The 15,005-nt window shown below is 49.7% G+C and overlaps 1 protein-coding gene across 1 annotated transcript in view; it reads left to right on the top strand.

Annotated features, from left to right (window-relative positions):
* The window catches only part of SHB (SH2 domain containing adaptor protein B), a 136,113-nt gene that overhangs the window by 44,659 nt on the left and 76,449 nt on the right, over nucleotides 1-15,005 (top strand). Inside the window, exon 2 of the mRNA XM_047831086.1 lies at nucleotides 5,965-6,085. Coding sequence (XP_047687042.1) covers nucleotides 5,965-6,085 — 121 coding nt within the window. The remainder of the gene's footprint in view (nucleotides 1-5,964; nucleotides 6,086-15,005) is intronic.

Here is a 15,005-nt window from a genome sequence, read left to right on the forward strand (position 1 = left end):
AAATGAATGGGAGGCCAGTCACACATCACACTGTATTTTCAGCAGGTGAATGATGTGTGTTGAATTATGATAGAGTCTGCACCCACTGCCTATATAAGGCACAGAGAGTATGTCCCATCTTAGCTGTTCTTTAAAGTGGCTCAATGCACAGGGACTTGGTCTTAACACAGTACTCTTGACCTTTCTGACGTGAGCCCTGCGGCTTTGCAGACATATATAAACTGGAGGGAGCCACATCTTCAGCTGTCACATTTCCAAAGAGGTCTGTGACCCACAAACTGTTAGGAAAACTTGTATAGTTTTTTAAAAATTTTTTTTTCAGCGTTTTTATTTATTTTTGGGACAGAGAGAGACAGAGCATGAACGGGGGAGGGGCAGAGAGAAAGGGAGACACAGAATCGGAAACAGGCTCCAGGCTCCGAGCCATCAGCCCAGAGCCTGACGTGGGGCTCGAACTCACGGACCGCGAGATCTTGACCTGGCTGAAGTCGGACGCTCAACCGACTGCGCCACCCAGGCGCCCCAAAAAACTTGTATAGTTTTAATGGCAAACTGGTGAGGAAACGGTCTGACTGGGACCATGTAGAACATTGCCAGGTGTGTTCAGATGCAATTTGCTCTGGGGTAGATGTCATGGGCCTGGAAAGGACCCAGGACCTCATGGGGTGCTGCCCCCTCACTTCCCAGGGAAAGAAAAGCAGCACAGAATGAGGGAGAATTCTCTTGCCTCATCCAACAAGTGGTTGAGCTGGGGCAGCCCAATGCCACCAGTTCCCATAGGCAGCAGAGCTCGTAGAAGTGACCACATGGCTCAGAGGAGGTGCCCGTGGAGCAGAAGGGACAGCGTGGGTCACCCATTCCCAGAAGGTGGTGCTTTTCTGCCTCTCTTATCACGCCTTTTTTTTTTTTTTTTTTTTTTAAAGCAGGGATGCCTCACGCATTTCAGCAGTGGCTACTGTCCACAGTCCTGTCAGCTTTCCTGGGGCTGTGTGATCTCCCTGCAGAGTTTGCTGAGAGCCATGTTGACATAGCCTAAACGGGTCTATGCTCCAGGACAGAGAACCTTGCACATCCTCATGGCTCAGTCTCCCCTCATGGGGCGGGGCAGGGCAGGGTCTTGCCTGGTAACCCTCTCCCCCCTGCCCAGGCTGTGTTGCTTCATCTGGGGCCAGCCCTCAGAATTACACAGGGAATGCCATTACCTCTACGTCTTAGATTCTGGAGATGGACCAAGGCATGTTGGGTCATCTCTTACTCTACTTAATCCCCAGGGAAGAAGCAAGAGAGAGCTGAGTTTAACATTGACTTCTTACTTCAGTTTAATGAACAGGGCTGAGAAATACCTGGGGAAAGTGAAATTCCAGAGTAATATCTGGAGGTTTAGCTTTAGATTGGTGGGGGAGGGGGCTGGCTGTAGCTTAAAGCTTCTCAAACTTTCCTGGTAAGAATCACCTGGGTTACTTATTAAATATACAGATTATTGGGGCTAGGGATCTGTTTTTTTAACAAGCATTCCAGGCCATTCCTATCTCCAGGCAAGTTTGGGAAACAGTTTATCTACTGTACCAAAAATAGCCTATGAAAAGAGTGCTTTTTTAAGAAGTTTAATTTTGCATGTAACACATTAATAAGTTTTCCTTATTTGAAAAATACATTAACATTACAGGCAAATCTCCTTTGATTTCCTCTAACCACTCAATCTCAGGCCTTCGCTGCCCCAGAGGAGATATCTGTTTAAAGTTTATATCTCCCTAGAGATGCCCAACTGGCTCAGTCCATAGAGCATGTGACTCTTGATCTCAGGATTGTGAGTTCATGCTCCATGTTGGGTGTAGAGATTACTTAAAAAATATATAAAATCTCTTTTTAAAAAAAGTTTATTTCTCCCTAGGTCTTTTCTTTACATTAATAGAGCTTTCTGTTTCATTTTTCATAAGTAGGTATCATGTTGTATTTTATTATTCTACAACCTGCTTTCTTTCCATTCAAAGCTATGCTGTAGAGAACTATGTTAGTGCATATAGAGCAACTGCTTTTTTTTTTTTAAACCTGCTGCATAATATTTCATAGTATGGAACTAGCACGGTTTATTTAGCAATTCCCCTATTGATGGGTATAGCAGGCGGTTACAGTTTCTCATTATTATGTGCTCCCGTGAGCATCCTTACCTGGCTCCTTGTGCACATTTGGGAATAAATATCAAGAAATGATATTGCTGGGTCAATCCATGTGCATTTTTGGATTTTCATGGGCTTTGCCAATAGCTGTCCCTTCAAAGAGGCTTTGCCAATTTACCTTTCCATTGAGAGCATGGGAAGAAGACCCGGCTCTCCCCACAGGTGTGGCTGTCTCAGAAAAGCATGTGGCCAAGTGTGGTCAAGTGGCAACACCCATCTTCCTCTAGTGCTTCCCTTTGGGCGTGAACAGGAAGACTACTTCCTATCACAAAGCAAAATTCCCAAGATAAAAACACCCAGGCCTCAGACTACTGGAAGGGAGGGACCAGTTTCACATAGCAGTGTGTGCAGACCAGAAAAGAGGCATGTGGAGCCGACTGCAGTCTGCAGCCAGCTCACAGAGCCTATTCAGAAAGGCAGCAAGCATGGTGGAATTCTGAAACCCTCTGGGTTGCAGTGGGCTATTACAAAATGAGAATTTAAAGCAGGTCTCTCAAGGACCCCCATGAACCCACTGCTTTATAAGCCTGTGAAAGTCCTCTGGAGCACTGGGCTGACCTGAGGTCTCTAGTTTTGTTTGAAAGCAAGAAAAGCCTTGCCTAGGGTTTAGCCATAACCCTCTTCCTTTTTCGGAGATGGACCAGTGCACTCATCCCAGGAGGCCAAGAAGGCGATTGTGACCCGCTGGTTGGACAGGCTCCAACAGCCCACCTTTCTGCTGCTGCTCAGCTGCATAGTGGAGTTGTGAGACCAGTAGGCTGGCCCCCTCTAAGCTCTGTGCCTGTGGGACCATGAGCAGGCCCGTGAAGGGGTCCAATGCCCAATGCCAGTCAGGTCTTCACCAATCCAAGATGGAAATCAAGGAAAAGTTCTCACAAGCGCAGGTAGCCTGACCTGCAGAGAAGTCCCGACTGGCTCCCTTTGGGTTGAATTGTTCTATTAGATTCAAGGACATTTTAAAGCAAAGCAGTGTCAGCCCCAGTAGGAATCCAAACCCACATCTGGGGAAACTGCTTCCCTTTCTTTTAACTCAGAAAATCAGCAACGTTCACTCAAGCCCCCTGCCAGCCCTCCTGACTTGCAGTGCGAGAGCTGGGCAATTGGGACAGCAGTTACACTGCTCAGTGCTTGTGGCCCAGGGCTTGTGGCAAGTTGCTCGGGCACTCTGGTTAACTGCCTGCTCAACTCTCCCAGCACCTGGTTAAACTTTTACTCCAAAAACCAGGACATGATTTTGCAAAAGGTCAGACAGCTCAGTTAAGTGTTTGCCAAGTTTCAGGTTGCTCAAACCTCAGATTCCCTCCCCTCCACCAACCTCACTTTGAAGTTGGAAAGCAAATTGATTAAATATACATTTTAGGAACCTTCCGATTTGCTTCTTAAACTAACAATTCTAAACTTTTTTTTTTTTTTCTAATGGAAGGATTTTCAACTGTCAGCAGGTATAACTGGAACCATATGTCAGCAGAGACCAGGGGCTTTTCCTGGTTTTAGGATTTGTAAATTCTTATTGAAACGGAAGTAAGCAGGGCAGGCAGCTGGGGGCCCCTTGACAACCTGAGCTCAGATCTCGTTTTAATTAGAAAATACAGATAGTGTCTGCTGAACTGAAGGCCTCCCAGAGCTCCTGTCCCAGGGCGAACAAAGATTTGGTTTATATCCTGCAAGCCTTCCCTGTTTGCAAATTACAGAGCACTTCCGAAAGGAGCTGGAATGTTGATTTCCAGATTACGGAGACTGCAGCCCACTCCCTCCCCTGTCTTCCCCCTTCCTCAGCTAATCCCCCCAAAATAATTTGGTTTTCTTGGGGAAATATTTGCTCCCTTCCTGAAATAGATGGAGGATGTTCATGTTGAAAAGAGATGGTAAGGCTGTGTGGAATAGATGTCATCCACATCAGGCTCATGGTTTTCTCCATTTGGACTTCTAGTCACTTGAACTCTGAGACACAAAACCCTACACCAGATCAGCCTCTGAGCTGTTCTATTTGACAGTGGTTCACGTGTATAATTTTCTCCCTAATGTATTCTGCAAATGGTAGAGTAGAAATATCAAGTGAAAGACATTGCCAGACCCAGCGCTCCCCCCATCCCCATTTTCCCCCTGCCTGGTGTCATTTGAGCTCAGTGAGTCTCAAGAAAGGCCACGATTACAATGTCAGCATCTGGAAGTGTCCCCGCTGGGACTCTAAGCCTGTCCCACAGCCACAATGAAGCAGTGGCAGAGCAGTGGCAGTGGGGTCACACATACTCAGATTTCGGGCGCTCCCGCCCTGGGTCATTCCCTGATAAGCTTGCTCTTGTTCAGGGAGCAGTGACTGCTATGTGCCATGCCTCCCATCAGCTCCCCCCCGCCCCCACCGGCCGCATGCCAGTGACAGGGCTGCTGCACGCTGTCCCTCCGCGGGCATCACATTCCTGGCAGCTGAAGGTCACTTGCTCCCTCTGCCAGGGCTGCTGCCACAAGCTGCCATTTACCAGGCAGACAAAGGGGGATTTTCCCTTCCCCTGGGTTTATAGGCCCCTCAAATGCTTTACATTCCAGGAGCTGGGAGAGAGAAGAGGCTCCTGTGGTTTCTAATTAAACCCACAATTTAAATAACAATTCATGTAACCCCAAGGGTTGAAAGAAATGCTAACCTATCCCCTCTCCAGAGAGGCAGCTGGGTGGCCCTGGCTGGGAGGCTGAGTACTTGCCCTTTGCCAGATGTGACCAAAGGGGCAAAGAACTCCACGGAGGTCACAGCAACTTTGCTGTGGGGCTAGGGTGCTGTGACAGGGAGTGGGTTTCCCCACTAGTAAGTGTGCCCCTTTATGAAGCTTAGAAAGTCAGAAATGGGAGGAGAAACTGCCATGTTTACTCTTAGCCCAAGAATTTTTACTCTCCTCCGGGGAAAATGTGGAACTTTGTCTCCAAAGTGTTCACATCCCAGATTCTCACGTGCTCCTAGGACTCCCCTCCCTGCCCCCGCTGCCTACCCCGAGGTGACTCTGTATTCGGTGGAACTTTGCTGTTTTCTGAAATGCTGACAAGTGAGGAGGCTGAGAGAACAGCCCTGAGAGGCAGAGGATATGGCTGAGGGTCTTAGTCAAGCCCCTTCCCTCTCTGGACCTCAGTTTCCCCATCTGTTACAGAAGAGTCTTCCAGTTTATTGCTTCTGAGCCCCTTTCTGACCATGGCAGTCTATGGGTCCCTGAGCTGCTTTTGTATTTTCTTTGGGTCTGCCTGGGGCCACGGTCATGTTTGCAGTGTGTTGATCTCGCCAAATTGTTGTCTGATTACCCAAGGCATGCTTGTGTTCCAGATTGGGGGAAGATGGAACGCTGAACATAATTATCTCTAGGCAGGCTCTTCTAGGCCTCAGCCAGCACCAGGAGCATGTCAGCATCTCTAGGCTTTGCTATCTCATTTCCAACTTTCCTCCATTTCCATTCCATTAAATTGAGCAACTCACATTCCCCAAAGACGCCCTCCAGGTCCTTGCCTTTGTGCTTCCCTACCCAGATGCCCTTCTTGTTCTCATGGCTGTGCCCGGAACAGCCAGGCTGCCTGCTCAGAGGCCCCTCCCTTGTAAGGAGCACTGCCAGTGTGGGTCTCTTTGTTAGGGGTACGAGAAGTGGAGCTCCCTAAGGGCAGGCACCAGCTCTTTCCTGTCTCCACCTCCCCCTCCTTGCTGGTATGAGGCAGGCTCCATTTATGTCTGTTGGAACAAAGCCTGGTTGTGAACAGAAGTGAAGCAGAAAGCCAGAGGTGGATTCACACACTCCTGCCATCTTGCTCCCTGCAGGTGACCATTGCTGATGACTATTCTGATCCCTTCGATGCCAAGAATGATCTCAAGAACAAAGCAGGAAAGGGAGAGAGTGCTGGCTACATGGAGCCCTACGAGGCCCAGAGGATCATGACAGGTAAGCAGAGCTGCTGGCACAGGGACTCAGCAGGGAGGCAGAGGGGCCGCTCCTGGCAGGTGCCCAGCCAGCCTCAGCAGGGGAAGGTTTGCACTTGCACCACGGTGGTTGGAGGATAGTGCTGTGTTGAATCTTCACTACAGTTCACCAGTTCATGTCTCACCTACATCAGGAAGAACCTGGCAGGGCACACTGAAAGTCCAGAAAAAGTACAGGGCACCAAGTAACAGTTACCCAAGGTAAGAACTAAAAAAATACAAAAGGAATTTCTGCTGAAGAAAAATACAGCTTTTGAGATCGAAAACTTAGCCTGGAGCTTCCTAGCAGCCAGGGCAATCAAAGAATCATGCTGGGTCATCTTACTTTCAGTACCTAGTAGAAGGCGGGGGAGGGGGGGGGGTGGTGTTCAATCGTTGGGGACAAAATTATCCCTGGCCCCACACCAGGAAATCTTTGGCATGTAGCTGGAAGCAGCATTAAGTCCTCTGGTCTACATGGCAGGTTTATAGAAAATACAGAGACTTTCCCCACTGTGGCTGTTTTCCTGTTGGCCCCAGATGACAAAACCTTGTCCAAATAGTCATGTGGGACCCAGAAGAAAGTGGCTATGTGTGCAGTACCCTGCTTAGGGCATCTTTAAGGAGTGAATGGTTATGAGGTGTCTGCCATCTCAGACCCTTGGGATGAGCAGGCAGTAGGGAGAAACCATACACGTGGGTCCTCCTGGCTCAGGAGGATGGTCCAGAGACAAAAGAATAGTCCTATGGATTGGCCCCCTGTGACCCCACACCGGGCAGGAACATGAACAGGGGTACCACATGAGACTAGAGTGCAGGAGTGTGGCCAGTAGCAGGTTGGGAGCCGCTTTGACTTTTGAGGCCTAGTGAATTGGTGCCCTGTGTGTCTTGGGATTTGGGTTACAGATGCCACTTTCTAAAGTGGCCCTCTTATGGTTTGCTCGGTGTTCATGTCTTTGGGTACATTCTCTTGATTCCTCTCAAATTAGAAGAAGAAAGGGAAAGGAAGCAACACTGAGCACTTAGTGTATGCTGCGCCCATGCCGAGTGTAGCTCATAGGGTTGAGGAGACCGCATGCAACAATTGCTGAAAAATACGGATACAAATCCAGACCCTGCCTCTAAGACTCTGCCTCATGCTCTCCCGTTCCTGGGTACTGATTCTCTGGCCACCAGTGTGGCCTCCAGAATGCTTAGCCACTTTGCAAAAGGCTGAGGCAGGGAGTGATTAGACCAGACTTCTGTAGGGCCTCCTGCTCTCTCCTGATCTCTCCTGGGAGAGTGGCCTCTGTGGGCAGCAAGAGGCAGAGAGCTGGGGCTGGCGCCTGGCGAAGGGGTAGCCTGCTCTCCTCCAGCGACTTAGGGAAACAGGTCTGCTGGTGGAATCTTGTTCACCTCAGGATTGTAGTGATACCCACTCCCGCTGCTACATGCCATCATCTCCACCAGGTTTGGTGAACTGTCAGCTCTGTGGGAGCACTGGGGGCATGTCAGCCCAGGTTTAAAGGAGTGGTGGTTACAGGAGTGACTTTGGGACCCTCTGCCACATTCAGATGTCAGGCAGCAAGGGATATTCAAGGCCACTTGAACCCAACAGCCTCATTTTATAGATGGGAAAACTGAGGCTACAGAGGGAGAGATACTTGCCTGAAGATACATAGTAAGTTGGTGGCAGAATGGCAAGTGTGGCCTGTGCTTGGCAGGGCCGTCTGTGGGGTGGAGTCCTGGAGGAAGTGTATGTTTGTGCTTGATGCTGGGGTATCCGGGACACAAGGAAACGGCGGGAGCCATCTGAGGCTGGAACCCCCGCCAAGCTCCAGGCTCTGTACTGGGCCCTTTGACATATATACTTTTAAGCCTCACCATGTCCCTGCAAAAGGAAGTAGTGTCTCACTTTACACATGAGGGAAACAGGACAAATCGCTTCCCTGGGGTCACACAGGTACAAGTGAGGGGCTCATCTGCAGAACATAGGACTGGGGTGGAAGGGCACATCTGGGAATCCAGACATTGTAGACACGGCTGTCTTTGGAATGGAGCTGGTTCCTCCTTGGTGCATCCGTGGACCTCAGTGTCAAGTAGCTGCTTAGCTGGACAGAACTGTTCTGTGGGACTTTGGCTTTTTAATAAGACACACCCACGGCAGTTAGGTCCAAGGCAGGGCGGTTTGATTTAATTAGAGATCTGTTAAGATCTTATGCATTCTGTCTCCAAAGAGTCATCCTTGTGTTTGCTGCTTTGCACTCTCTTCCTAGCTTACAGGCTATGCCCAAATTTACCCACATTTTCGGTTTCTAAGGAAATAGGTGATTAAACAGGACGTTTTCTAGCTGTAACGACCTTACTGCAGCTCCCTTTGACTCAGAATTCTTTGTGTGTAACGTCATCGCTCTGACTGATGGCAGGGAGAGGGGGCTGGGGTGAGCCAGTGCTGTGTAAATGTTCTAGGAAGCAGCTCGTCAGGGGAGGGGGGGGCAGTGGATCACGGGGTGCATGCTATAACATTTACGTGTGCATGCAACTTCTAGGAACAAGGCAAGCGTCTTTGGTAGATAGGAATAACCCTGTTGGGAAGAACATCCCCTCTCTGCCTGAGATGGCATACCTCTCTGTACTACTGCAGAAGGAGCCCAGGTGGAATCAAGCAGATCTGAGATGGCCACTTGCCACCTGAATGACCTTGGGCCTCAGTTTCCGCGTGCAAAGCAGTAGTCTTAGAGCAGGCAGTTGGTCATACTTCTAGCTGTTTGGTTTGCAAACTGGCTGTTTGAGCTTTGGCAACACATTTTGTGCCTCTGTTTTTACCTATTTGTGGAGGTAGCTGCTAGGCTCTTGTACTTGTTTACAGCATTTGATGTGAATTCTTGTTGGATACTCACCATCACTTTCTTTCTTTCTTTCTTTCTTTCTTTCTTTCTTTCTTTCTTTCTTTCTTTTTTCTTTCTTTCTTTCTTTCTTTCTTTCTTTCTTTCTTTCTTTAATGTTTACTTACTTATTTTTGAGAGAGAGAGAGCAAGCGCGCACAAGTTGGGGAGGGAGAGAGACAGACAGAAAGACAGAATCTAAAGCAGGCTCCAGGCTCCAAGCTGTCAGCTCAGAGACCAACACGGGGCTTAAACCCACGAACAGTGAGATCATGACCTGAGCCAAAGTCGGACGCTTAATCTATTGAGCCATCCAGGCTCCCCTCACCATCACCTTTTAAAGTGTAGCTTCCCGTTTTACTGATGCAGAAACTGAGGCACAGAGAGGTTAAGTAAGTAGCCAGATAGTGAGTTGTGAGGCTGTTGAGGCCCTATTTCAGCCACTGTGCAGGACGTTTTGTCCAGGGCCTGTGCAGCCCTGGGGTGCTGCAGCTTGATTTTCAGAACCCCCCTCCTACCCCGGGTGGCTCACACAGCCTGTGATTAGCTGATGGGGTTTTGTTCTTGCCTTCTTGACTCCATGCAGCGGGTGGATGGGGGGGGGGGGGGCTTTGGGGAGGTGTGCTTTTGTGAACAGAGAACTCAGCCCAGCCCCACAGGCTGTGGTTGCAAAAGAGGGTGAGGAGAAGTGCACCTGTTTCCTCAGGGGCTCCTCTCACCTCTTCCCTCTGTCTGCCTCAGTTTCCCTCTCCATAGATTCCCCTTTGTATCACCCACAGGAATTAGGTTCTGGTTCAAGATGGAGGTGAAGCTCTCCACAGAACCTCACAACCCAAATGCCCATGAATTGCCTGGGCTTCACTCTCTGCCCCCATTGCCTCTCTCATCCCGAAAGCAGCTTCAGAGGTAGCTACTGAAAACCCAAGGGCTCTGTGGAACCCAGTAGGGAAGCTTGTGACCCAGTTCAAGCTTTCCTTTTTATAGGTAGAGAAACGGGCTCAAAAAAAGTCATAATCCTTTTGAGATGTTTTTGAACTTACCAATTAAATATGAAGCTGTCCTGTGAGGCAATGTGTTGCCCATCCCTAGAGGTATCCAGGCAGAGGCAAAACAGCCCACATTGAGAGATGACATAAAGATAGTCAAGTAACAGATGGGTGGTTGGCTCAAGCCACCCCTGAAGTCTGTGTCAACCGTGAGTTCCGAGATGTCATGATTCACTGTGCATTGCATCATCATTAGACACCTAAGACCAGGCCCGTGAAGGGAGTACCGGAGACCAGCTCTGAATAGGAAAGGATCTGGCAGCTTCCTTTGACAGTGCCAGCCTGGCTTGTGCTAACTATACAGCCCTAATTCCCCTTTTCATCTTGCACAACCCTTCTCTCAAGGTCAGATTCTGGCCTTGGCCTTTTCCATGCCATCTGGGCCTCAGTTTCCTTCCTGCCCCAATGTCTTTGGTGTCCCCAGGCCAACCCTCTGTCCAAAGCCCTACCTCACAGCCCATTCTTACCCTCTTCCCTGTGTCTTAACCCCAGGCTTGAGGGCCCCAGGCACATGGAGCCTGCTGGTTTGGTGAGAAGGGCGCTGGGCTCCCAGTCAGGCTGACTCAGGTGCCTGGTGGGCCAAGATGCTTAGCCTCTTGATAGCCACAGTGTCCTCATTGTAAAATAGGGCACACAACACTGATGTGAGTCTCGGGTGGAAGAACATGCTGCTCTGCACATGTGTATGAGAGTATTGTTATTGGGGAGCAAAGGGCCTATTTGGGCCTTCACTTGGTATTACGTACTATTGAGTTCTCTGGCCATTCCCTGTTGGGGTCCCTGCCCACCTGGAGGTAGGTGGCCAAATCAGCAGGATAGTGGAGCAGGTGGTCCTCAGGCCCTCTGCAGTGCATTTGGTCAGCCGAACCTGGAGCCCTTGCCCTGCCCTGTTGTGTTGAGACTTGACCATGTAAACTAGGCACATACTGTCACTGCCTTTAGGAATATCTATGAAGAAGGGAGACAGGCATGGACCCAGGTGGTCAGTGGTGGGTGCATGGAGATGAGTGGGTCAATCTCCAGGAGCTCAGAGGAGGGGTGAAGGCTTCCGGTTTGGGCAATCCAAGTGAGATGGGAGGGGAGAGGTGGTAGGAGGTAGTGATAAGAGCTGGGTCTGGCAACCCAGGCAGAGGGAAGGGCTTGAGCAAAGGCTTGGAGGCAGGCGTGGGATCTTTCTGCTGGAGAGGAGTGGCAGGAAATGAGGCTTTTGATAGGATAATGATAGGAAAAGCACATGGGGCAGGAGCTTAGTATAAAGACTGATTGGGTCATGAAACTCTAGTTGACCTAAAGGTGCAGAATATTTCTCAACTGGGACCCTTTCTCCCCAGGCTTTCAGCCCAGAAGTTCTCAGAGGTACCCAAGGTAGTGGTGGTGATTGGGATGGATGGTAGCCATTCACTTTTACAGAAAGGCTTCTGTGTGTGCCAGGCACTTCCCCAAGGACTTAACCATGATTAGCTCATTTATTTATTTTTTTTAATGTTTACTTATTTTTGAGAGAGAGAGAAAGAGGGAGTGTGCCAGGGAGGGCAGAGAGAGGGGGATACAGAGGATCCAAAGTGGCCTTTGTACTGACAGCAGAGGACCCGATATGGGGCTCGAACTCACAAGCCATGAGATCATGACCTGAGCCGAAGTCGGATGCTTAACTGACGGAGCCACCCAGGTGCCCCATAACCATGATTAGCTCATTTAATCCTCACAAGGAGCCTGTAAGGTAGAGGTACTTCCAGCATCCCCATTTTACAGACAAATCTCCTGAGTCTCAGAAAGGTTAAATAAGCAGCAAAAGTAGTGCTCTTAGCTGCAGCTAAAGCACTTACGTCTGTCCTGTACTCCCAAAGCGCCTACAGAAATAACTGGGAATTGTACCATTACTTAGGCCCCTTTTTTAGGTCTGATTCCCCCCACCCTAACATTCTTTAAAAAATTGTTCAAAGTATCATTTTGCAGGATGAATCACATAAACATTACTTGAAAGCATTTTCCCATAATTTTTATTATTATAAGCAATTACACATTAAAAAGTCTTTAGCATGTTTTTATTGTTAAATCAACTTTATAGCATAATAAGAGGAATTTAAAAGTAAACCGTTTCACACAGAACCCCGCTGCCTAGATGTGGCTGTTTTCCTTGCTCACAACTTGCCTTCTGCCCATTTTTCTCCTATATGCTAGTAGGTACCGTCAGATAAAGCCAGTCACAAATTTTTTTTTAATTTTTTTTTTAATGTTTTTATTTATTTTTGAGACAGAGACAGAGCATGAGCAGGGGAGGGACAGAGAAAGAGGGAGACACAGAATCTGAAACAGGCTCCAGGCTCTGAGCCGTCAGCACAGAGCCCGACGTGGGGCTCGAACTCACGGACGGTGAGATCATGACCTGAGCCGAAGTCGGACGCTTAACCGACTGAGCCACCCAGGCACCCCAAGCCAGTCACAAATTTTAAAGGCAAGGGGGTGGGGGGAGGGACATCCTTTTGTATCTTCTCATCCTCTGGTACAGCGTCTTCTAGTGGCAGTGCGCTTTCTGAATGATGGTATGTACCAAGTTCAAGTGTCTGTGTTCCAGCTGTGGCATGTTTCAGGAGGAAGGAGGCAGACAATGTGAGTCTGGCTCTGCCCTGGTCTACTGTGTGACCTGAGGCAGGTTGCTTTTCCTCTCTGGGCCTTCATTCCTTCATCTGGGAAATCAGATTTTGCCTTCTTCCCTGGGCACCATGAGGGCCTTTATAAATTCTTAGGTTCCCTGCTCCTGTGGTCACACTGGGCTTCTCCATCCTGGTCAGGACTGTACGTCCTTTCACCCACCCCCATTACTTCCACATGGCACCAGCCCAGATCTTGCCTGACACCCTCCCAGGAGCATGCATACTGCGCTCTCTGCTCTCAGGACAGACAGAGCTGAGAGCTACAGGTCTGCACCTTGAAAGACCAGCAAACGCTTCTCCAAGTCTTGACTAGGTGTCCAGGAGGTCATTTCTGGCCACCCCACCTGAGATTTCCACCTTCCTCGTGTGTTTGACGCCATCTCTGCCCCCTGATTCCAGGCAGTGCTGTTCTCCTTCCCTGTTCTTCCAGTGGCTAAGAAAGTAAAGGGCCTTTCTGTCTGGGCCCCTGAGTCCAGGCCCTTCCCAGCTCTGCAGTTCCTGTGGACTCTGCTCCCAGAATGTCCACGTATTGTGTCTTCCTCACCTCACCTGCTCTGCGCAGCTCTGCTCCACAAACCATCATTTTCACTCCCCTCCCACCCACCTGCCTCGCCCCCTGCAGGCCCTGTGCTTCACACCCTTCCCCCTCCCTGCTGCCCTCTCTCCATGCCGCTCCAGGCTTCAGCCAGCCCTGGTGGTCACAGCCCTCCCTGAGCTTGGGAGCTGTCAGGATAGAACTTTCCTTGAAGACCAGTCCTTTTCACCCAGCATCCTCTTTCTGCTTGAGGCGCAGAGAGGAGCACGAGCTGGCCAAGGTCACACAGCAGCGGGCTGCGGAGTGGGTCTCCTGACTTCCAACCTAGGGCTCCTGGGCCTTGTTTTGAAACCTGCCCTTCCACCCTCTTGCCTGGCTTGTCATGGACTGTGCAGAGTTCCCTGGCTGGTCTGTCATTTACCAGAATGACCTACCTACTGGACGGGAAGGAGATAATCAAGTGTAAATAGATTTTGTATTAGTCACCCAGTGGCTTTCCTGTTGTTGAGAAACAGCCGGCTCACACACCCAGCCCAGTGGTGCTCACCTGAGGAGCTCTAGGCCCGGGAAGCAGTGAGCTGGGGGAGTAGAATGCTGGGCAGGACTGAGAGCAGAGAGCGGGGTAGCCTGGGTTTCCATGGTGACCACTGGGCCCACTCCAGCAGCCACTTTCCTATTCTCTCACTCCACCTGGCACCTATCCCTTTTGGCACTACCCACCCCCTCCAACCCCGACATCCTAATCCCCTCACCCCCCTACCCCCCTGCCCAAAGCTTGCCCACCTTTTCAGGAAAGTTGCAACAGGACCGGGACAGGCCTCAGAAAGCTGACATTTATTGGCAGCACACCTGCTGTGTGCCAGACATTTGTCCCTGGTGCCCCCCATCACAGGGGGGAGGTTGACAAGGATTGATATCTGTTGTATAAAACAGGCAGAGAAGAATGTCACTGGCAAGAGACAGAGGAAGGGGTAGTACTGTCCCCTGAAGACCAGTACAGACCGCATGGAAAGGGTGGCATTGAGCAAGGCCACACTTAAGGTCTTGACTCAAAATGGCCTTTCCTGTAAGGCCTTCCCTGGCCACTTATCTTAAATTTCAACCCACTCTCAACACTTCCCACCCTGTTTCTCTGTTTTATTGTGTTCCTTAATACTGGTTACCATTTAGCATACTACATATTTCACTTATCCTTCATCTTGTGTTTATAGTCTGTCTACCACTAAGACGTGGGCTTAACTAGGGGAGAACTTTGTTCCCTGCTGGAACCTCAGGACTAAAGCAGTACCTGGCACAAAGTTGGTGCTCAGTAAATAGTTGTTGAATGGATGAGCATGTTAATTAATTCTAGGGACCCAGGGCTGATGCACAGACATGCTGGGTCCCCCTCAGGATCCCAGAGACCTCCCATCCTCCTCTGAAGATTGCCATATCTGGAAAGTCTGAGTGTAACCAGACTGCTAAATGGGTGGGGAGTTGGGGAAGGAGCTGGTTTGGCCTTTGGGTGGGAGTCAGGCCGGTGACTCTTGTGCCTTGCTCTGTCTCAGAGACCAGTGCTGTGTCCATGCTGGAGGACTGCATGGGGGTGTCTCGCCGTGCCTCTCTTCCCTGCCTCCCTCTCTGGGCTGAGAGCTCCTTGAAAGAAAGGACTGGGTCTCACCCATCTTCATTTCTCTTCTGGGCCCAGTAAATATTCACCAATGCAATGACTGAGAGAATAAAAGTCTATATGGAGAATAAATGAAAGAAAAGGAAGCAAACAGTAAACAGTTACCTGCTGTAAACAGCCTTTCCCATTTTGCCA

The sequence above is a fragment of the Prionailurus viverrinus genome, chromosome D4, assembly GCF_022837055.1.
Source record: "Prionailurus viverrinus isolate Anna chromosome D4, UM_Priviv_1.0, whole genome shotgun sequence".
NCBI classification, from domain to species: Eukaryota; Metazoa; Chordata; class Mammalia; order Carnivora; family Felidae; genus Prionailurus; species Prionailurus viverrinus.